General features: G+C 44.3%; 1 protein-coding gene across 1 annotated transcript in view; it reads right to left on the bottom strand.

The window, feature by feature from the left end:
* LOC106565878 (plexin-A2) overlaps positions 1 to 21,598 on the bottom strand; it is a 70,865-nt gene that overhangs the window by 6,389 nt on the left and 42,878 nt on the right. The window contains exons 5-23 of the mRNA XM_014133513.2: positions 18,139 to 18,239; positions 11,910 to 12,033; positions 11,607 to 11,760; positions 11,361 to 11,457; positions 10,426 to 10,540; positions 10,036 to 10,236; positions 9,311 to 9,407; positions 8,258 to 8,457; positions 7,403 to 7,554; positions 4,682 to 4,799; positions 4,386 to 4,522; positions 3,818 to 3,985; positions 2,794 to 2,887; positions 2,396 to 2,635; positions 2,138 to 2,281; positions 1,709 to 1,943; positions 1,447 to 1,589; positions 956 to 1,224; positions 4 to 70 (exon numbers count right to left, since the gene is read on the bottom strand). Of these exons, the coding sequence (XP_013988988.1) occupies positions 4 to 70; positions 956 to 1,224; positions 1,447 to 1,589; positions 1,709 to 1,943; positions 2,138 to 2,281; positions 2,396 to 2,635; positions 2,794 to 2,887; positions 3,818 to 3,985; positions 4,386 to 4,522; positions 4,682 to 4,799; positions 7,403 to 7,554; positions 8,258 to 8,457; positions 9,311 to 9,407; positions 10,036 to 10,236; positions 10,426 to 10,540; positions 11,361 to 11,457; positions 11,607 to 11,760; positions 11,910 to 12,033; positions 18,139 to 18,239 (2,856 nt within the window). The remainder of the gene's footprint in view (positions 1 to 3; positions 71 to 955; positions 1,225 to 1,446; positions 1,590 to 1,708; positions 1,944 to 2,137; positions 2,282 to 2,395; positions 2,636 to 2,793; positions 2,888 to 3,817; positions 3,986 to 4,385; positions 4,523 to 4,681; positions 4,800 to 7,402; positions 7,555 to 8,257; positions 8,458 to 9,310; positions 9,408 to 10,035; positions 10,237 to 10,425; positions 10,541 to 11,360; positions 11,458 to 11,606; positions 11,761 to 11,909; positions 12,034 to 18,138; positions 18,240 to 21,598) is intronic.

Here is a 21,598-nt window from a genome sequence, read left to right as displayed (position 1 = left end):
TACCTTAAGGAATTTGTGAAGTAGGAAGGCAAACCAATTTGTCAGCATCTTCTCTGCAACTGACTCAGTTCTTCAAGAAAGAGATAGACGGATACATTTTAAACAGGTAGATGTCTAAAGGTAGACTGGTCTGATCATGTAGATAGAGAAAATGCTTATTAAGAGGTAAAAAAAAACAATGTTTATGTAAAAGTAACATGTTGCTCTGCATGGTCTCAGAGGTCGAACACAGCAGAACCTGAGTGCTGCTGCTATAGAATAGAACCTATTTGGGTCATGACATAATTGTGCAAAAGCTACTTTGTGTCCTTTCTCTGTGTCAGGAGCACTCATCCCATCATCAAATGCTGTGTGTGCAAGATTAACTGATTTGTTATGTATCAATAGACAAATACCACACTAAAAACATACGTGTATCTTATATCTGATAAAGCAATCCAACATCAAAGATAACTGTTAAATATTAGCCCTTTGTCTCCCTATAGAGTTAACCATATATCTGCATTGCAGCCTCCTAACTTGCTCATCTCTTTCTCTTGCTCATGCTCTGTCCATCATACTTATATACCTGGCTGTCACTTCTTTCTCATTGCCTGCATTTCATTGTCTTTTCATGAGTGCAGAATGTTTGGGCTAACAAGGTCAGCCTTGCTGCCTCCCATGTTAACTCATCCCTATATTCAATGAGTGTGTCTTAGACTGAGTGCTCCCCCAAAAATCCTATGAAAGATTTAGCAGGCTTCTCCCAGTCCTGGGAGAGCAATGTGCAGAAGAAAGCAAGGTGGAGGGGAGGAAACGTGCGCCACAGCTGAATGTTTCATGAGTGGCACACAGAGGATAAGTCAGACTGACAATGGCTGTATACACTCCGCATTCCTTCCCCTCTCCCCCTCCCTCTCTCCACTGTCACTGCTCCTGTCTTTCACCTGTCTGCTCTAGCGTTATCTATCTATACCTGCGCAGCAGTAGTTTGGGGTGGTTCTTGCTCTCCAGGTTGCGCTCGATGAGGTCAGAGAGGAGGTGTTTGAGCACGTCGGTGGCGTACTCCAGACGGCCCTGCAGCGCAGTCATGATGAGTGAGGCCACGTAGCCGCGGTCACGCATGGAGAAGGAGCGCTGGAGCTCCAGAGTATGGATAAAGGTCAGCAGGAACACCTTGTTATCCACCAGCTGGGCAAACTGCTTCAGGGCCTTCTCCATACCCTGCTGTCCGCTTCCAGACACCTACACACACAGAAACACACACATAACCCTCAGTTAGAGAGTAGAGGGATCTTGCGTTGGACTCATGATCCGTTTTGTCTCCCAATTGTAAAATGATTTATCTATGTATGCCATATTGGTTGTGTTGGTTAGATATTCTGATTCTACAAATCATTAACAGTTAAAGTAGATGACAAGGGGTCAGGTGTGGCCAGGTTTGTAATGGTGGTAATGGTTGGTTACCTCCAGCTCCCTGAGTACAGGATGGTCATCAATGCCAGGGAAGAGGACCCTCATGGTATAGGTGCGGTAGTCCAGATGGGGGATCCCAGCCCTGTCTAGGTCACTGGTCAGCTCATTGATGTCAGTCTGCAGCTCAGCGAACGCTGGGCACAATTACAGAGAATGAGAATGATTGGAGGAATTTAGTCCATATTCTAGCAATTTGTCAGTTGTCAGCATTATATTTCTCTCAGTTGTCTGATAAAGTGCTGGTCAGACTCACCCTCCTTGCACTCCAGAGCCACCCGAGACTCCAGGGTGTCCATCTGCATCTGCAGGCGTTTGAGAGTGAGATCATTCTCGTGTGACTTTCGTCTGTAGGCCAATAGGACAATGAAGACGATGATGAGCAACAGGCCTCCTCCAGCCGTGATGCTGAAGATGGCGGGGAGGGTGAGCAGGCTGTCTGAACGGATGTGGACTGCACCAGGAGAGATGTGAAGACCACCCACCTGGACCTGTACATTGGCAATAAACCATGAACACACGTGTACAAAGGCCATAAATCAAATAGACTTTAACAGATAGGGAAACCATACTGAACAATAGTTTCCTTTTATACATTTGTTTGACCTTGGTCAAGCTGCATTTTACTTAATAGCTTATCTAGATCTGGACTTAGACAGACAGACAGACAGACAGAATGACTGACCAGGACTTTGTGCTGGCCTGTGAGGTTTGGGGGCTCACAGAGGAGCTGTGTGTCAGAGACGGTGAGGGAGCAGGGTGTGTCCCCGATCAGCACGGTGTAGTTCAGCCTGGCCCCTCCAGATGCTGAGGGCACCAGGTTGCGCCCCTGCAACACAGAGAGGGAAACCCCACATCCATCAGGTCAGTAGATAGAACTCATCATCTAATGACAATTGTGCTACAGTTACGGGCTGCCCTTGGCTGGGCTGGGCTGTCCCACCTTGAGTATGATGGGGGAGCCAGGTTTCTGCTCCAGCACCCCAGACAAGCTGAGGGGCTCCAGGTAAGGGTTGGGGTAGTAGATGAAGCTTGTACTGTTGTAGGTGAGCAGGGCCTGCACATTGTTGAAAACAAAACCAAACTCTTCCACGTGTTTCACTGACTCCTGCTCCAGTGTGTACTCTGCCTTCAGGGATGGAGCGAAGCAGATTATCGTGGTGGTGTTGAGCACCTTACACACCTGGGGAGAGATCCACAGTCAGTGACAGACAAGCAAAGATAAATATTTGTCAAGAGTTTTGAAATTACAATTCTAATTGGCCACCATTTATCAGTACTATACAAGATACTGGACAGGAGAAAGAGATATCCTCCTATGTTATCAGTGGACAGACTCACATTGACAGACTCGTGGCCGGCGTACTTGACCCTGACCCTCGGCTCCTGCACCACATCCAGGTTGGTCCCGGTCACCATCAGGGTAGTGTGTCCACTATGAAACACAACGCATTCACCAATATACACATCCATATTGGCCTCTGAATAGGTGAGCAAGATAAACTGTCAGTTTCCTCTGCTTCCTTTCGTTATCAAATGCCTCTGAAAAGGTGAGCCAAGATAGACATTTCCTCTGCTTCCTGTCGTTATCAAAAGCCTCCGAATAGGAGAGCCAAGATAAACAGTTTCCTCTGCTTCCTGTCGTTATCAAAAGCACCTGATTTGCATTGAACTGTGCTTTGGTACTAAGAAAACATCTAATTGTTCTGGCCAGATAGGGCCAGATTGAACGGTTCTGCCAGCTGGCTTCCTATTTATTCATCTATCAGGTATCCATGGCTGGCATTTCATGAAAGCTACATGATTGTGCTACATATATGTAGATGCCATTAACACAAACAAAGTAGCCGCGATATCATGTAGAGCTCCGAAATTGTTTGAGAGTGTGGGAATAGAGTCCCACCTGAAGAGAAGAGAGAAACTAAATGAAAAAGGGGCACATCTGTCTTGTCAGCTTGAGACGAATCCAATCATTCCCACACTTCAAAGGATACCTAAGCCTAGGTGGCCACATGGTGTGACTGCACACAGATGATGAGACGATGGGACTTTGATTATAAGTCTGTGAAATCCCCTGTCAGTTGACAGAGTAGAAAGCCAGTAGCCATGCCGCTGCACCATTCTCCCTGGCTGGCTGTCTCTGTGTCAAGTCACATTCAGCCCTGCACCAACCATCATGCATAATATGTGACTGGAAGGCCAGCAGAGCAGGCTGCTGTGGTGCCTTGCACCTTCACTCACCTTATTCCTCAATAATATACAGCTGAACCAAATGGAGGGGGTGGGTGGGGGGGATAAATAGGAGGCCATGTTATCAAAATATCAGGTTGCACACACAACTTATTAGCTGGGAGGTTTGTTGTACCTAGTGATGCTCCACTCTGGCTCGATGCGCTGGACTGTGGGATCCTCGATGTACTCAAAGCCCAGGCTTCCTGGCACCATGGCCAGATCTACACTGAGGCTGACCTGCACCAAGGTGGCGCCCGTCACAGAGGGTGCCGAGAAACACACGATCTCCGACATGGTCCGCCTGGGAAAACCAACAAGGAATACCAATAGGGTTCAATTCCCTTGATTCTGTCTGTACCTGCTCTTTACCGTGGTGGGAATCTTAACTCTACTACAGTGAGGTATGCACATTACAATGCAGGGCAAGTGAGCATTATGGTCTGCCCCTCCCTCCTTAGAGATGAAACATAGTAATTAGAGGATTTCTAGCTAATGGTGCCTTTTCTTCACCCTCCCGAGACTCACAATGAGGGCCCTTTTTGATCTTTAAATAGATCCCTAAAAATAAGAGTAGAAAACAATGCACTGTCCTGGCTTTCAGCCTTTCCACAGGCACCTTCATCAAGTCCCCATTTTTATATAAGGGTCTTTGTAGGAGCTTCAGTAGAGGGTTCTCGGTTGGCTTGTTCCTGTGCACTCACCTGTACAGCTCACAAGTCTGGTTTCCAAAGGTAACGTTCACACTGCTCCCAGCACCCAGGTTCTCCCCTACGATGGTGACCTTAGTGCCCCCAGACTCAGGCCCTCGGCCAGGGGTCAGTCCCACCATGGTAGGGGTCTATGAAAAAATAATTTTCTCAATATTCCACATGGCATGCTACTTTGTGGACTTTTTGTTGATGACTCATATGATAGTGTATGAGAACAAACTGTTCCAAAGCAATAATACTGTAGTAGAGAGATGTGTTCTATGTATGGTTTAAGATGCAGATCATACCTCAAAGGAGTAGAGCTGGGAGGACTGAGTTCGTAGTTCTGGTCTACATTCACCAACACACAGCTGGACTGGACCAGGTGCACTTCCCTGAGACGTAGAGGCCATTTTACACACAATCCTGTCAGAACACATACACAGACAGACAGAGACAGAGACAGAGAGAGAGAGAGAGAGAGAGAGAGAGAGAGAGAGAGAGAGAGAGAGAGAGAGGGAGAGGGAGAGAGGGAGAAAAGGAGGGAGAGAAAGAGAGAGATTACTGTGCTGTACACGTTTTTCAATTGAAAAAAAGTGCTGTTTTCTGTTGGTGTCTCTAGACAATGTGATTGAAGCAGACTTTCATAGTAGTGGTAGGTCAATATGGAGGGCCATCTTTCTTCCTAATGAAAAACCAAAAGCACCAATATAACAGCAATAATAAACTCCACCACATCCACTACACACCATTACCTCCATCACCATGGCAACAGTGTGTTCTCGATAAATCAGTTAGCCTGTCAGGTCAATAAGATAATGTAGAACGAAATGAATAAGTCATTAGAAAAACTGACCTACAATAACATTTATGTTTGTAATGCCATGTTTTAAAGCACTGTATGGGGTCTTAATGAATAGTCACAGAAAAGTATTGCTAAGTCTTAGGGATAAACCTTTCACCCCGACAACAGGACCCAATGAATCCTCTTCTCTCCACCCTCTGCTGTCAGGAGAGTTTTCAGTTTTTCTGCTGGCATGTTCCTTTTTTATACAAGGATATAAATAAGGTCCCTTCATCCATGGCCCAATCGAATTACATGGCTGTGAGAGAAACACATGGCTAACAGATTGTCTCTGCAGTCAGTGACATGCGGCGCATTTCAATTACAGCAGTGCCGTTACCCTCACACAAAACAGTTTTGCTCTCTACTCCTCAGAACACTAAAGAAAGCCTGCTGCAACCTGTATATCTTTATGTTCATCATTAGTTATAGTGTGTGTGTGTGTGTGTGTGTGTGTGTGTGTGTGTGTGTGTGTGTGTGTGTGTGTGTGTGTGTGTGTGTGTGTGTGTGTGTGTGTGTGTGTGTGTGTGTGTGTGTGTGTGTGTGTGGACGTGTTTAACTACAGTTGAAGTCGGAAGTTTACATACACTTAGGTTGGAGTCATTAAAACTCATTTTTCAACCACTCCGCAAATTTCTTGTTAACAAACTATAGTTTTGGCAAGTCAGTTAGGACATCTACTTTATGTATGACACAAGTAGTTTTTCCAACAATTGTTTACAGACAGATTATTTCACAAATAATTCACGGTATCACAATTCCAGTGGGTCAGAACATTATACACAAAGTCAACTGTGCCTTTAAACAGCTTGGAAAATTCCAGAAAATGATGTCATGGCTTTAGAAGCTTCTGATAGGCTAATTGACATAATTTCAGTCAATTGGAGGTGTGCCTGTGGATGTATTTCAAGGCCTACCATCAAACTCAGTGCCTCTTTGCTTGACATCATGGGAAAATCAAAAGAAATCAGCCAAGACTTCAGAAAAAAAACTGTAGACCTCCACAAGTCTGGTTCATCCTTGGGAGCAATTTCCAAATTCCTGAAGGTACCACGTTCATCTGTACAAAAAATAGCACGCAAGTATAAACACCATGGGACCACGCAACCGTCATACCGCTCAGGAAGGAGACGCGTTCTGTCTCCTAGAGATGAACGCACTTTGGTGCGAAAAGAGCAAATCAATCCCAGAACAACAGCAAAGGACCTTGTGAAGATGCTGGAGGAAACAAGTGCAAAAGTATGTGGCAACATCATGTTGTGGGGGTGCTTTGCTGCAGGAGGGACTGGTGCACTTCACAAAATAGATGGCATCATGAGGGAGGAAAAATATGTGGATATATTGAAGCAACATCTCAAGACATCAGTCAGGAAGATAAAGCTTGGTCGCAAATGGGTCTTCCAAATGGACAATGACCCCAAGCATACTTCCAAAGTTGTGGCAAACTGGCTTAAGGACAACAAAGTCAAGATATTGGAGTGGCCATCACAAAGCCCTGACCTCAATCCTGTAGAAAATTTGTGGGCAGAACTGATAAAGCGTGTGCGAGCAAGGAGGCCTACAAACCTGACTCAGTTACATCAGCTCTGTTGGGAGGAATGGGCCAAAATTCACCCAACTTATTGTGGGAAGCTTGTGGAAGGCTACCCGAAACGTTTGACCCAAGTTAAACAATTTAAAGGCAATGCTACCAAATACTAATTGAGTGTATGTAAACTTCTGACCCACTGGGAATGTGATGAAAGAAATAAAAGCAGAAATAAATCATTCTCTCTACTATTATTCTGACATTTCACATTCTTAAAATAAAGTGGTGATCCTAACTGACCTAACACAGGGAATTTTTACTAGGATTAAATGTCAGGAATTGTGAAAAACTGAGTTTAAATGTATTTGGCTAAGGTGTATGTAAACATCCGACTTCAACTGTATATTTGTAGAGACCAGAAGTCGCCACAAGAGTAGTAAACAAATAAAAATTTGACTAACTGGGGACATTTTGTTTGTCCCCAAAAGGTCTAATGCAATTTCTAGGGGGGTTAGGGTTATGGTTAGAATTAGGTTTAGGGTTAGGAGCTAGGGTTAGTGTTAGGGTCAGGAGCTAGGGTTAGGTTTAGGGCTAGGGTTAGGTTTTGGGGTTAAGGTTATGGGGAGTCTGGGTGCTTCTGTGCGTTTTGGTTCTTACTGTTCTGCAGTGATGTAGCCCTCTTCCTGTGGGGTACACTGAACCCCTGCCACCTCCACGTTGCCCACCAGCTCAGAGAAGGACAGGCCCAAGTTCAGGCCCTGGATGGTGACCAGTGTTCCCCCCTCTGGAGGCCCTGCCACTGGGCTCACCTACAGGAAGGAGAGGGGGGCATGGAGAAGGAACAGATTTATGGTGGCAGCACACAAGTAGTGTAATATTTTCAATACATGACAACAGATTAATGCAGTGTATCACTATGCCCCAAAACAACTATGCAACTCTATCTAAAATGGCTTGACCACACAAAGAGCCTTCAGGCCTGTTGAGCAGTGCTCTCCCAGTTCCCAGCAGCAGGCAGTAGCAGCCCGGGTCTGAATCAATTCACTCCCAGACTGCCACTGAAACACTAATAATGTGACAGGGACTTCAAAGGCTCATGGCTCTTTGAAGTTGGAGCAGTAATTCTCTGTGGCTGTCTGACCTACTGTGTCTCTCTCATTCTAAAAAATGAACAGTGTGTTGCGGCCAAGAACACTCATTGCCACCCACAAAATAGGATGCATAGGGCATAACTTAAGGTTGCATTAATTTGGCACAAGCTGTATGTCTGATATAGTCTTATTTATACAACGGGTGGGTCTAATCCTCGATGATGATTGGTAGTAAAAACCGCATTCCAGCCGGTGTCTATTCCACAAGCTACCACCCGTCTTGCTCATGTCTAAGGACTGATCTCAATGGTTTTTACTGGTTATTTCTGAGAAGGCCTCTTATCACTAAGGCCATATGATGGATAATGGTGAAGGTTAAAGTAGGGGTTAGTTGTAAAAGATAAGGGTCTGACTGACTAACCTCAGTTATGCGTGGGTTGGTACACTTAACGTTCCTGGTGGACACGTTGAGCCAGCGGCTGGCATAGGGGCTGATGGGCAGGCAGTGCTGCCTCATGGTGCAACGGCCTTCTCCACTGCACCAGCCACACTGGAACTTCCTCTCAGCCCGCAGACACATGCCACAGCTGTCCCGCTGGGCACCACACTTATACAGGTGCACTGTGGAATACAGGAGGATCGCAGTTGAATTACATTCAGTGCTTGTACACTGAGTGTACAAAACATTAAGAACACCTTCCTAATATTGAGTTGCACCCACTTTTGCCCTCAAAACAGCCTCAATTCACTGGGGCATGGACTCTACAAGGTGTCAAAAGCCTTCCACATGGATTCTGGCCCATGTTGACTCCAATGCTTTTATACAGTTGTTGGCTGGATGTCCTTTGGGTGGTGGACCATTCTTGATACACACTGGAAACTGTTGAGCATGAAAAACCCAGAAGTGTTGCAGTTCTTGTCACAATCAAACTGGTGCACCTGTCACCTACTACCATACCCCGTTCAAAGGCACTTACATGTTTTGTCTTGCCCATTCACCCTCTGAATGGCACATATACACAATCCATGTCTCAATTGTCTCAAAGCTTAAAAAATATGTTTTAACCTGTCTCCTCCCCTTCATCTTCATGACATCAATATGGGATCAAAGCTTTCACCTGGATTCATCTAGTTAGTCTATGTCATAAAAAAAGCAGCTGTTCCTAATGTTTTGTGCACTTAGTATATATTTGACAGTATTTAGATATTGAATGGCACTATCCTAAAACCAAATACACACTCAAGCAGGATAATGGAGAGATCTAAGAGTTAGTGAGAAATCAAAATGGTAAACACAAAAGGCCTCCCTCATAGCCCAGATGATTGGCTAGGACTAATAACACAGTAGAGAGTGCCATGTGAACGTTCTCCCAAGGCTGAGTGAAAGCCGTGGCGTGGGCTAAACCCCATCCATCCCAGAGTGAGAGCTTTCCACTCCTCAGCCATGGCAGACAGTGATGGATGGCAAAGGCACCTTTAATCTTATCTGGATTGTCGATGATGAAATTGCCATTCCAAATGATGGAGAGGTCCACTGCCAGGTCACTGATCCTCACACCCTCATATATGTACTGCCGGAGAGAGAGAGGTAGGAAGAGGGAAAGAAAGAGGGGTGGGAGAGGGAGAGGGATGTGAGAGGGAGGAAGAGAGAGAGATGAGGCTTTTAACCACCTGTCATTTCTATGATAACTGTCTGCTCCTCTCCACTGTGCATGGCCATATTGGGACAGGACTCTGCGGGGAATGGAGAGGCTGTTCATCTAGAGCTGAGGAAAATGGGCTTTTCACTGGACATGAGATAGGAGAGTGAGGTATAGATGCATTAAAAATGGATTGTGTGTCATGTAGTCTATGCAGCACTGTCTGCCACTCATCCTCACTGTCGACTATCTGAGACGTGAACCTATTATGTCCCTATTACATGGACCTAGATGCACCTTTGAATGACACTGACGTTTGGTTTCAGACATAAATTAAATGTTTTAGTCATTCCGCTGCAGACAACCTACTTCTTATTTGATCAAGACACGGCATACCTGAGCTCATCTCAGTGGGATGAGATCAGATTCAGATTGCTCTCAGAGACTAGCTCAGATGTAATTCACTAGACTACAGATAATGGTCCTGGATAATGCACAGCCAGGCTGAGACTGGTGCCAGGGGGAGTGTTAGAGAGGGTCACACAGTCACAGTACGTACCGAGCTGTTCTGGCACTGCACACTGGAGCTGTTGAAGCGCAGGGCGGTGACACGGTGGTTGATTCCCTGGACGTGGAGCACACACTCGTACCCCCGCTGGCCAGACTGGGGCTGTGGAAGGTTCCGGGCCCTCAGGGTGATGGGTCTCACCTCCCCTGCTGGGATCAGGATCTCCCCAGAGTGCAGCAGCTGGGGGCAGTCCTAGAGAACATATTCCAATAGTCAAAGGACCTCAGCAGGGATCTATCAAGGTTTATTAAATTATAAAGATAGATTGCCTAAAAAATAACATGTTATGTAAATATGGATTAATGAAAACATGGGTTAATGTGCATTATACCAGAAAATACTGTTAATCTGATGTATGTTTATCAGTAGCCATGTAACTACCTCTGAGGCGTTGACCCGGCCCTCCTGAAAGGAGCAACTGAAGGGATTGTGGGTACACAGGTTGCGATATTTACACCAGTGGCAGCGGAAGGAACTGTTCACACAGGACAGACACCTGCAGTGCAAGGAGAGGGACAGATGGACATGTTACACACATCATATGACTAACCAGCCAACAGACATCCCAATGCTTCTAGAGACTCTGTGGCCAAACATATGCTCTTAGAGAATGGAAGTTCCTAATGACATACAGTTAACTGTATATTATACAGTTCATGGAGAGCTCAGAGTTAGGCTGTTTCCTCAACATTGTACCACTAGCACATACTGTTAATACAGCAGTGTTGCAGAGAGGGCAGTATTAGGCACCAGCACACAGTAAGTCAGTATGTTCTGTAACAACTCTGTATACACAGAACTGGCCTGCCAGGTCCTTTCAGACACAGGATAATTAATTATGGAGGTTGATGTGATGCTTCTGTACTGTGCTGTGTGAGGCAGAGTGGAGATGGAGAGGCTGTTTAGACTAAAATATTAATCACAGCTAGCTACTGTCTCTGACCATTTTGCTAATGGACACCTCATTTTGATCAAACAGATATGATTTGGCTTTGGACTGTATTTCTATTATGTTAAAGTGGACCTGAAGGTCGCGATCAGGGAATTATATTTAGATGTATGTACTCATACTACTCAGTATGTACACTGTTCCTCAGGGAACCAGTCTAGAAACACTAAGTAGAACCAAACAAGCTAACAATGCGGGGTTAACTGCCTTAGGTTGACCTAAATCAAAATGGATGGGTCATTTGAAATTAGGGGTTACCTATCTGCCTGATCTTAAGTGTGGTTGTCCGCATCAATGTCCTAATGAGGTTGTGCCCTACTATCTTCTGAATGCATCAGATAACGTGTGGGCCGGGAGATGAACTTACGTGTGATGCATGCTGCAGTTATAGAACTTGACCTCTGTACTGCCCAGCATTTGACCTGTCTCCTTAGAGTTCAGACGCAGCGCAACACCCAACCAGTCTGATGGAGAAAAGCAGAGGGGAGGGAGGAAACTGGTAGTATAGTAGTTGGCTTTATTCAGACTGCTGGTCCTCTGTAAAAGAGTCACAAATGTATCACTGAGGATCACAGAGCAATACGTCCTATGTTGGAGCTATATATTTTGTCACCTTGTCCTTCAGGTATGTGTGGGACCTCTTTGCCAGATGGAGACAGGCACATGACTCTGTTGCCATTGACATGGCCCTCCACCTCGGTCTGCTCTCCAAATAAACAGGTGATCCCAGTTGAGAGGTCAGGTACATTGCTCACCTCCAGCAGGAGCTATCGGAGAGGAGCAGAGAGAGATAGCTGGGTTGGAACAGTATGGTCTATCATGAAACACTGAGGACTTCTTCCCACCATCAAGATTCAGAACACGTCAGAATCAGTATGATCAGAAGTAAATAATTAACTGTTTATAGTTGACTTACAGGCACACTGTGTGCTGACACGGCAATGCTGTCTGGGTGAGAGATAACTTTCACACAACGTTCGATATTAGTGGCGAACCGGAAGGGCTCCTCTGCTCTCTGGCATTGGTCTCTTCTGGCACACCTGTAGATGGGAACCAGCACATTATTCATTCTTACTGGTTACTGTACATGTAAGATAAACATTTTCCTTTAAGGAACATCTAAACATCAATGCAAAACGCATCATACTGTGACACTTTCTGTATTTTGAAAGTTCCACACATTGAAAACTTGATTGCTGACATACAAAACAATTAGGGAATTAGGGACTGTATCAACACTGGACTAATGAAACAAATAGCAAGATAGTTTTGGCGTGGTATGATCCCCTATCAGTTTGGTTTGATTGCTCTGCCGAAGGAAATCCAGTTTTACGATGGGATAAATGGATTTTAAGCAGTGAGCGTTTTGTGTAAGCGTTATTTAACATTTTACATTGACATTTTAGTAATTTAGCAGACTCTCTTATCCAGAGCGACTTACAACTAGTGCATTCATCTAATTGGCTAGGTGAGACAACCACATATCACAGCTGCAGTAAGTACATTTTCCCTCAATAAAGTACAGATAACTGCCAAAATAATGGAAACACTAAATCAAGGAGTAAATCAAGGATACAAAGTATGTTGAAAGCAGGTGCTTCCACACAGGTGTGGTTCCTGAATTAAATAAGCAATTAACATTCCATCATGCTTAGGGTCATGCATAAAAATGCTGACGACAATGTCCCCATCCACAGGGCACGAGTGGTCCCTGAATGGTTTGATGTGCATGAAAACGATGTAAACCATATGCCATGGCCGTCTCAGTCACCAGATTTCAACCCAAATGAACACTTGCTGGAGCAGCGCCTGAGACAGCTTTTTCCACCACCATCAACAAAACACATCCCTCCAATAGAGTTCCAGACACTTATAGAATCCAAAGTGCATTGAAGCTGTTCTGGCTTGTGGTGGCACAACGCCCTAATAAGACACTTTTTGTTGGTGTTTCTTTTATTTTGTCAGTTACCTGTACTTATCAGCAAATCAGTACTAGTAGAAAATACACATTATTTTGAATTGAAGTGCCAGGACAGAGAGAGCTTTGACTGAACTGACCCCCGGTAGGGGTGGGAGGGCCAAGAGACCAGAGGTGGCAGAACGGAGTGCTCAGGATGGAGTGTAAGGTTTGAGCATAGCCTGAATGTAGAGTCTTGCATCACGTCGGATACTCACGGTTCCCCACAGTTGACCCGCAAAAAAATCAGATGGCTGGTGGAATGAAAACATTCTTACAACCCGCGCTTCAGAACAATCATATTGTGGGACGGAAACGTTTCAAATCAAGATTATATATATTTTTTACAAACCCAGAAGCTTGTTGTGTTGAATTGTGTTGAATTGTGCTGCTATTTCAATTAAGCTTTGTGAGAGGTGAGACATTTAGGCCATACACAGGCCATATAAAGCAGGGAATGGGAATAGCCTAATAGCCTACTACTATGAAAATAAACTGATGTTATTGGCGGGTTACAGATCAGCTCTTGGAACAATTCCATGTGCGTGAGATTAGTTGATACATTTCCGCATCCTATTCTGTGAGCTTGCAGTGAGTCACTTAGCCTCAAAGCAGGAGGGGAGGGCCGAGCCGGCCGGGAGGAAAGATACAACGATAGTCATAGGATGCGGAAATGGAGGTCAGTGGGGTCGAAGAGGCCGAATCAGGACAGTAGAGAGAGGGATTTAGCAGAAGGTAGAGTTGATAGGATAGAGTAGGAGAGAGTAGTGGGAGAGAGAGAGTGAAGATTGATGTACAGGACCATCAGGGTAGGGGCTCAGTGGGTAGGGTTGGAGGAGAGAGGGAGAGAAAAGGTAACCAAGTAGTGATCAGAAATATGGAGGGGGTTGCAGTACGGTTAGTAGGTGAACAGGATTTAGTAAAGAAGTCAAGCGCATTGCCCGCCTTGAGAGTAGGAGGAGACTGGGAAAGGGTGAGCTCAAAAGAGGAAAGGAGTGGGAGGTTGAAGTCAATCAGTACGATGAGTGGTGAGTCATCATTGTAAAAATTAGCTTATCAAGGTGTCAAGCTCATTGAGGAACTCTCCAATGGCACCTGGTGGGTGATATATGACAACAATGTTAAGCTTTAGTGGACAAGTGACAGTGACAACATGGAATTCAAATGAAGAGAGAGATGGGGAAAATAGAAAATGTTCACTTAGGAGAAATGAGTAGCCCTGTGCCACCACTATGAAGACCTATCTCTTCAAATGAGAAATTGTGGTAACTTGGGACGTGCAGATTTAGACATTCAAAATGCACACAAACACACATAAACATTGCACTTAAAGGTCCAATGCAACCATTTTTATCTCAATATAAAATCATTTAGGGGTAACATCTAAGTACCTTACTGTGATTGTGTTAAATTAAAATAATCCAAAAGAAACAAAATTTGCTTCTTAGCAAAGAAAATAGCTTCTTAGCAAAAGTCTGGGAGTGGTCTGAGTGGGGAGGGGGAATCTGAAAACGACCTCTCATTGGCAGAGAGGTTTGAAACTCCCTTTCTTGTTGGTATATTTACTAATTTACAGGTTATGCCAAAACTCCATCCCACTAAAACAGGCTGCAAGTTCACACGGTCCTTTTAAACAGCTCTAACACTAAAATAAAATTCTAATAATTTTCACAATATTATTCTAATCTCATGGTGTGAAAATATACACTGAGTATACAAAACAATAAGAAAACCTGCTCTTTCCATGACTGATCAGGTGAATCCAGGTGTGATCAGGTGAATCCAAGCCATGATCCCTTATTGATGTCAGTTGTTAAATCCACTTTAAATCAGTGTAGATGAAGGGGAGGAGACAAGGTAAAGAAGGATTTTTAAGTCTTGAGACAATTGAGACATGTGTGCCATTCAGAAGGTGAATAGGAAAGACAAAATAGTTAAGCGCCTTTAAACAGGGTATGGTAGTAGGTGTCAGCGCACCGGTTTGTGTCAAGAACTGCAACGCTGTTGGGTTTTTCACGCTCAACTGTTTCCTGTGTGTATCAAGAATGGTCCACCGCCCAAAGGACACCCAGCCAATTTCACAAAACTGTGGGAAGCATTGGAATCAATATGGGCCAGCATCCCTGTGGAACATTTTCGACACCTTGTAGAGTCCATGCCCTGACAAATTGAGGCTGTTCTGAGGGCAAAAGGGGGTGCAGCTCAATATTAGTAAGGTATTCCTAATGTTTGGTATACTCAGTGTATATAAAACACAGATAAATCATGTTTTTGAATGCACTGGGCCTTTAAAAGAATGAGAGGCTCTCCAGGTTGCATCTCTCAGCGATCACGCTTCCTTTTGACGGGGATCTAACAATAGAGCGTGTCTCTCTTTTACATGTGTAATGTCCACTGTGGGATGAGACAGTGCTTAATGGACTCTCAGATGTGGTCGAGGGTGACATCTCATGGGAGCCTTCAAAGCGCACAGAGACCTCAACAGTAATTACAAGACAATGAGGGCAGAATGGAAACCCAATGATGGTTGTTGTTCCTGCTGGCTCCTTGATACAGCCGGTATCCATAGGGAGAATAGATACTAACCTCTTAGCTTCTTATCCATCGAAGTGCCCCTGGATACCCATTTCATCCCAGGCGCCCTTTCATTCCCTTCTATTTCATCTCCCCTCCATGTTATGTCTGATAGTGCTGTTTGTTCTCCTGTCCTAGACTCTTAGACATTAACACACCACATATACAGTTGAAGTCGGAAGTTTACATAGACTTAGGTTTTTCAACCACTCCACAAATTTCTTGTTAACAAACTATAGTTTTGGCAAGTCAGTTAGGACATCTACTTTTTGCATGACACAAGTAATTTTTCCAACAATTGTTTACAGACAGATTATTTCACAAATAATTCACGGTATCACAATTCCAGTGGGTCAGAGGTTTACATACACTAAGTTGACTGGGCCTTTAAACAGCTTGGAAAATTCCAGAAAATTATGTCATGGCTTTTGAAGCTTCTGATAGGCTAATTGACATAATTTTTGTCAATTGCAGGTGAACCTGTGGATGTATTTCAAGGCCTACCATCAAACAGTGCCTCTTTGCTTGACACCATGGGAAAATCAAAAGAAATCAGCCAAGACCTGAAATCAGCCAAGAATTATAGAACTCCACAAGTCTGCTTCATCCTTGGGAGCAATTTCCAAATGCCTGAAGGTACCACGTTCATCTGTACAAACAATAGTATGCAAGTATAAACACCATGGGACCACACAGTTGTCATACCGCTCAGGAAGGAGATGCGTTCTGTCCCCTAGAGATGAACGCACTTTGGTGCGAAAAGTGCAAATCAATCCCAGAACAACAGCAAAGGACCTTGTGAAGAGGCTGGAGGAAACAAGTACCAAAGTATCTATATCCACAGTAAAACGAGTCCTATATCGACATAACCTGAAAGGCAGCTCAGCAAGGAAGAAGCCACTGCTCCAAAACCTCCATAAAAAAAGCCAGACTACGGTTTGCAATTGCACATGGGAACAAAGATCGTACTTTTTGGATAAATGTTCTCTGGTCTGATGAAACAAAAATAGAACTGTTTGGCCATAATGACCATCGTTATGTTTGGAGGAAAAAGGTGGAGGCTTGCAAGCCGAAGAACACCATCCCAACCGTGAAGCATGGGGGTAGAAGCATCACGTTGTGGGGGTGCTTTGCTGCAGAAGGGACTGGTGCACTTCACAAAATAGATGGCATCATGAGGGAGGAAAAATATGTGGATATATTGAAGCAACATCTCAAGGCATCAGTCAGGAAGATAAAGCTCGGTCGCAAATGGGTCTTCCAAATGGACAATAACCCCAAGCATACTTCCAAAGTTGTGGCAAAATGACTTAAGGACAACAAAGTCAAGATATTAGAGTGGCCATCACAAAGCCCTGACCTCAATCCTATAGAAAATGTGTGGGCAGAACTGAAAAAGTGTGTGCGAGGAAGGAGGCCTACAAACCTGACTCAGTTACATCAGCTCTGTCGGGAGGAATGGGTCAAATTTTACCCAACTTATTGTGGGAAGCTTGTGGAAGGCTACCCGAAACATTTGACCCAAGTTAAACAATTTAAAGGCAATGCTACCAAATACTAATTGAGTGTATGTACACTTCTGACCCACTGGGAATGTGATGAAGGAAATAAAAGCAGAAATAAATCATTCTCTCTACTATTATTCTGACATTTCACCTTCTTAAAATAAATTGGTGATCCTAACTGACCTAAGACAGGGATTTTTATTAGGATTACATTTCAGGAATTGTGAAAAACTGAGTTTAAATGTATTTGGCTAAGGTATGTAAACTTCCAACTTCAACTGTACATACACACACACCCCTATATGGCACATGGTGCTTTACCTCAACCTGCTTTGGGTGGGCATATACAGTGACTGTATGTTGCATTTTCTAACAGTTTTACTGTAGAGAGACAAGGTGAGTATTACACTTAGGAAACCATTCAGTGAACAGTAGCTAGACAGTGAATAGTAGCTAGACAGTCAATAGTAGCTCATGGAAGTGGCATACATACAAGTATAATCGTGGGAATTGGAGCAGAAAATGCACTTAGGAAAATAGATGAGGAATAAAGTAATTAGGATAAATATGTTCTGTGTTTTGCTAGTCAAGTGGGGTGATAACATAGAGAGGGCTCTCCATGAGCTGCAATTTAGATAATGATGATCGTAGAGATTGCTGAAATGCAAATGCCATATAATAATGCATTAATCCTTTCTGAGGTCTGTTTCAGTGTATTTTCAGAAACACTGCTGGGTTTTAATCTTCTGAATCTCTTCTGCTCTGTCCTGTTCTATTACGTAAGCTAACCTGGCGGTCAGATAATTAAGATGTCGAAGATAAGCCTCTTTCACAGTCCTAAATTTTCTAGAGACTGCAGCAGTCCATTTGGTTACCCTCTGCACTACTCTCTGTCTGTAATCCCTCTGTGCTCTGTCCCCATTATCTCAGTCATTCTGCCACTCCATACCAGCAGTGGCAGACAGGCTGTTATCTGTGTGCTCAGTAGCATCATTTTGTATTTGAGAGCTTGTATGACCTCTTACTCCTTTTTTCTTGGAAAATGATGTGATTTGTGTTTTAAAACATGGTCATTGTGCCTTCTGAGAATAGTGTAGTAGTGGACTTACATGTTGAGCAGGACACACCAGCCGCAGTGAGGATCCTCAGAGCTCAGACACTCTCCGCAGGTCCCATACTGCTCACAGGCCTCCACTGGGACCTGGGTCACCTACAACACAACAGAGGAAGGCTTAGATGCTTAACATAGGCCATGGAGCCTACAACATTCACATGAACAGCACATAATTTACAATTAGTGTAAAACTTATTGCTCTTTATAACTGCTTCATGATTTGTTTAGCTGGTTAATTGTGTGGGATACATTATGTAGTACAATATGTAATATATCCATTGAAATAGTGTCCCTGTTGACTTAGTAAACATGATCTAAGGAAATGGGGGAAAGCCTGGTAGTATGCACTAGGTTGAAGATGACAAAGTTAAGACAATATAATAATTCTACACGGCAGCTTTCAGAAATAAACAAATTAATTGGACCAGAATCGTTGATAACTACTAGCATCATTGCTAACTAGCAACACTGGTCTCAATTTTGCAAAGAGTTATTGGATATTAGAATCCTATTGTCTTAACCTTTGTCATCTTCAACCTAGGTTCAACAGAGGAAGTAGCTCTGGCAAACAGGCTGAGAAACGAGTTAAGCCACAGCAAAGATAAGCCTGATATCCATGGGTGTGCTCACAGCTTGGATCAGCCTACACACACAGATACACACACACATATACACCGCCACCTCTCTGTGTGGACGCCTGGCAAAGCATACGCTCCCATTAGTCGCTGTGACAGACGCTGCTGTTGAGTGGGCAACGCCAGCCCGTGCATACACAAACAGGTTGTAGCTTTGCTATTTTATACTTTGTTATTATGCTCCCCCTTGACGGACCATGCAAGTCATTTCCTGATGTAAGCAATCACAAATGAAGAGTGGATTATGGATTAGAGCGTCTCCGCTTCTCTTGATAGCGTAAATGGGTTCTCTCTCAGTTATGTGTTGGCAAAACAGATTATCTGCCGCTCTCCGCAAAATCACTTTTTATTTTTTTAAGAAAATGCTAAATGATTTTAGAAGGGATGAGGGGACAGGCTCTACGTCCAAATCTGACACAGAAAGAGTAATCCTCCCAACCAGCCCAACTCAGATTAGCCTCTCCAAAACTAGCTAAGGAGGGGAATGAGCAGACAGACAGATGGGTCTTGCTGTTACCGTGCCAACAGTGTGCCTCTGGTGCTGCTCAGATTTAATGTTCAGCTCACATGATGTGAGTTTATTTGTCCATCGAATATTACCTGAGCATGCAGGCAAAGCTATGAATCACAATGAGATGACATTTGTCAGCAGACAACAATTTGTTTGAGGACCACAATTTCCCACACTTTTACAGCCCTAGAAATCCCTTCAAATGTAACTACAATTAATTACCACACTAAAATGTGGCAGCCATTTGATGAAAGCTTCAGATTTTTCTCTTTATTACATTATTTTATTTATAGGACAGCACAAACCTACAGTACACACTACATAGAGATACAAGCAAGAGAAAGTGAGAGGAAGAGAATTCTACCATAGATGGTTATAATTATGGTGTGATATGTTATTTTCAACAGTCATATACTCTAATCCATTCTGCAACTGTCAACTTTGGCTATTATGCAATCCTCGTCATCTCATATCATGCTCTTGGGGGAGGGGGTTCCAACCTGAGTTAAGTGCGCGTAAATGGAATGTAATTCCCTTTTAATGCACTTTTTCTCTATGTGTATTCTGACCTTGACCTGAAGCATCAGAACAGATCATGGCAAAAAGTGTTTTAGCTCTGTGGTCTTGGAATTATCTTCAGACCAGCTTGAAACTCCAGGATCTTGTTTCCTTGGAGGAGTTTAAAAGTTTGGTTGACTCACATTTACATTTGCATTTGACATTTTAGGAATTTAGCAGACACTCTTATCCAGAGGTTAGGAGGTGTTGCGAGGGGGTGTGTGCTGTGGGATTATTTAAGACACTTGTTTCAGATGTTTTTGGAAGATGGACAGGGAGATGCGTGTCGCCACCTGGGTGTCAGAAGAGGGGAAGGAGAAAAGTAGTTTAGTGTCATCCGCATAGCAATGATAGGCGAGACCATGTGAGGATATGACAGAGCCGCGTGACTTGGTGTGTAGAGAAAAGAGGAGAGGGCCTGGAACCGAGCGCTGGGGGACACCAGTAGTGAGAGTACGTGGTGCAGACACAGATCCTCTCCCCGTCACCTGGTAGGAGAGGCCTGTCAGGTAGGATGCAATCCAAGAGTGTACAGGGCCTGAGACACCCAGCCCTGAGAGAGTGGAGGAGAATCTCATGGTTCACGGTGTTGAAGGCAGCTGATAGATCTAGGAGGATGAGAACAGAAGAGAGAGTCAGCTTTGGCAGTGTGGAGGGCCTCCATGTAAGAGAGAAGAGCAATCTCGGTTGAGTGACACGTCTTGAAACCTGACTGGTTAGGGTCAAGGAGATCGTTCTGAGAAAGATAGTGAGAGAGTTGGTCAGAGATAGCACGCTCAAGTGTTTTGGAAAGAAAAGAAAGAAGGGATACCATTGTTTTTTATGTCAGATGAGTTGAGTATTGGTTTCATGAAGAGGGGAGCAACTCAAGCCATTTTGAAGTCAGAGGGGACAGTCAGTGGTCAAGGATGAGTTGAGATGGTCTGGAGAAGGATGAGAAGACGAGGTTGAGCAGGCACATTATCGGGATGCCGGACCTCACTAGTCGCAGGATTTCATCTGAAGAGAGGGGAGTGAAAGAGGTCAAGACGTAGAGTAGTTCTCTATGAGTGGGACCAGTGGACTTAAGAGGCTGAGGGAATGAGTAGCAGATGTCATCAACCTTCTTTTCAAAGTGGTTGATGCAAAGAGAGGTAGAGAGGAGGGAGTGAAAGGATGATAGGTCCTCCGGAAGTTTAGTTTTTCGATATTTTCACTCAGTTTCCCGCAGCCCTGTTCTGTAAGCTCGCAATGAGTCCCTCAGCCACAGAGCAGGAGGGGAGGGCCGAGCTGGCCGGGAGGAATGGAGATGGTGCGAGTCATAGGATGCGGAAAGGGAGGAGAGTAGGGTCGAAGAATCAGAATCAGGAGACAGGAGGGAGATGGATTTGGCAGAAGTGAGAGATGATAGGATAGAAGAGGAAAGAGTAGTGGGAGATGGAGAGCGAAGATCATGACCATCTGGGTAGGGGCTGAGTGGCTAGGGTTGGAGGAAAGCGACACAGAAAAGGAAACAAAGTAGTGATCAGAGACCTGGAGGGGGGTTGCAGTGAGATTAGCAGGCGAACAGCCTCCAGTAAAGATGAGGTCAAGCGTATTACCTGCCTTGTGAGTGGGAGGGGACTGTGAAAGGGTGAGGTCAAAAGAGGCCAGGGGAAAGAGAGAGTTAGAAAGAAATGAATCGAAGGCAGACGTTGGGAGGTTGAAGTTTCCAAGTACAAAGAACAGAGAGACATCAACAGGAAATTAGCTTATCAAGGTGTCAAGCTTAT

This window comes from Salmo salar, chromosome ssa12, assembly GCF_905237065.1.
Source record: "Salmo salar chromosome ssa12, Ssal_v3.1, whole genome shotgun sequence".
Taxonomy (NCBI): domain Eukaryota; kingdom Metazoa; phylum Chordata; class Actinopteri; order Salmoniformes; family Salmonidae; genus Salmo; species Salmo salar.
This window is presented reverse-complemented; position numbering and strand designations above follow the sequence as displayed.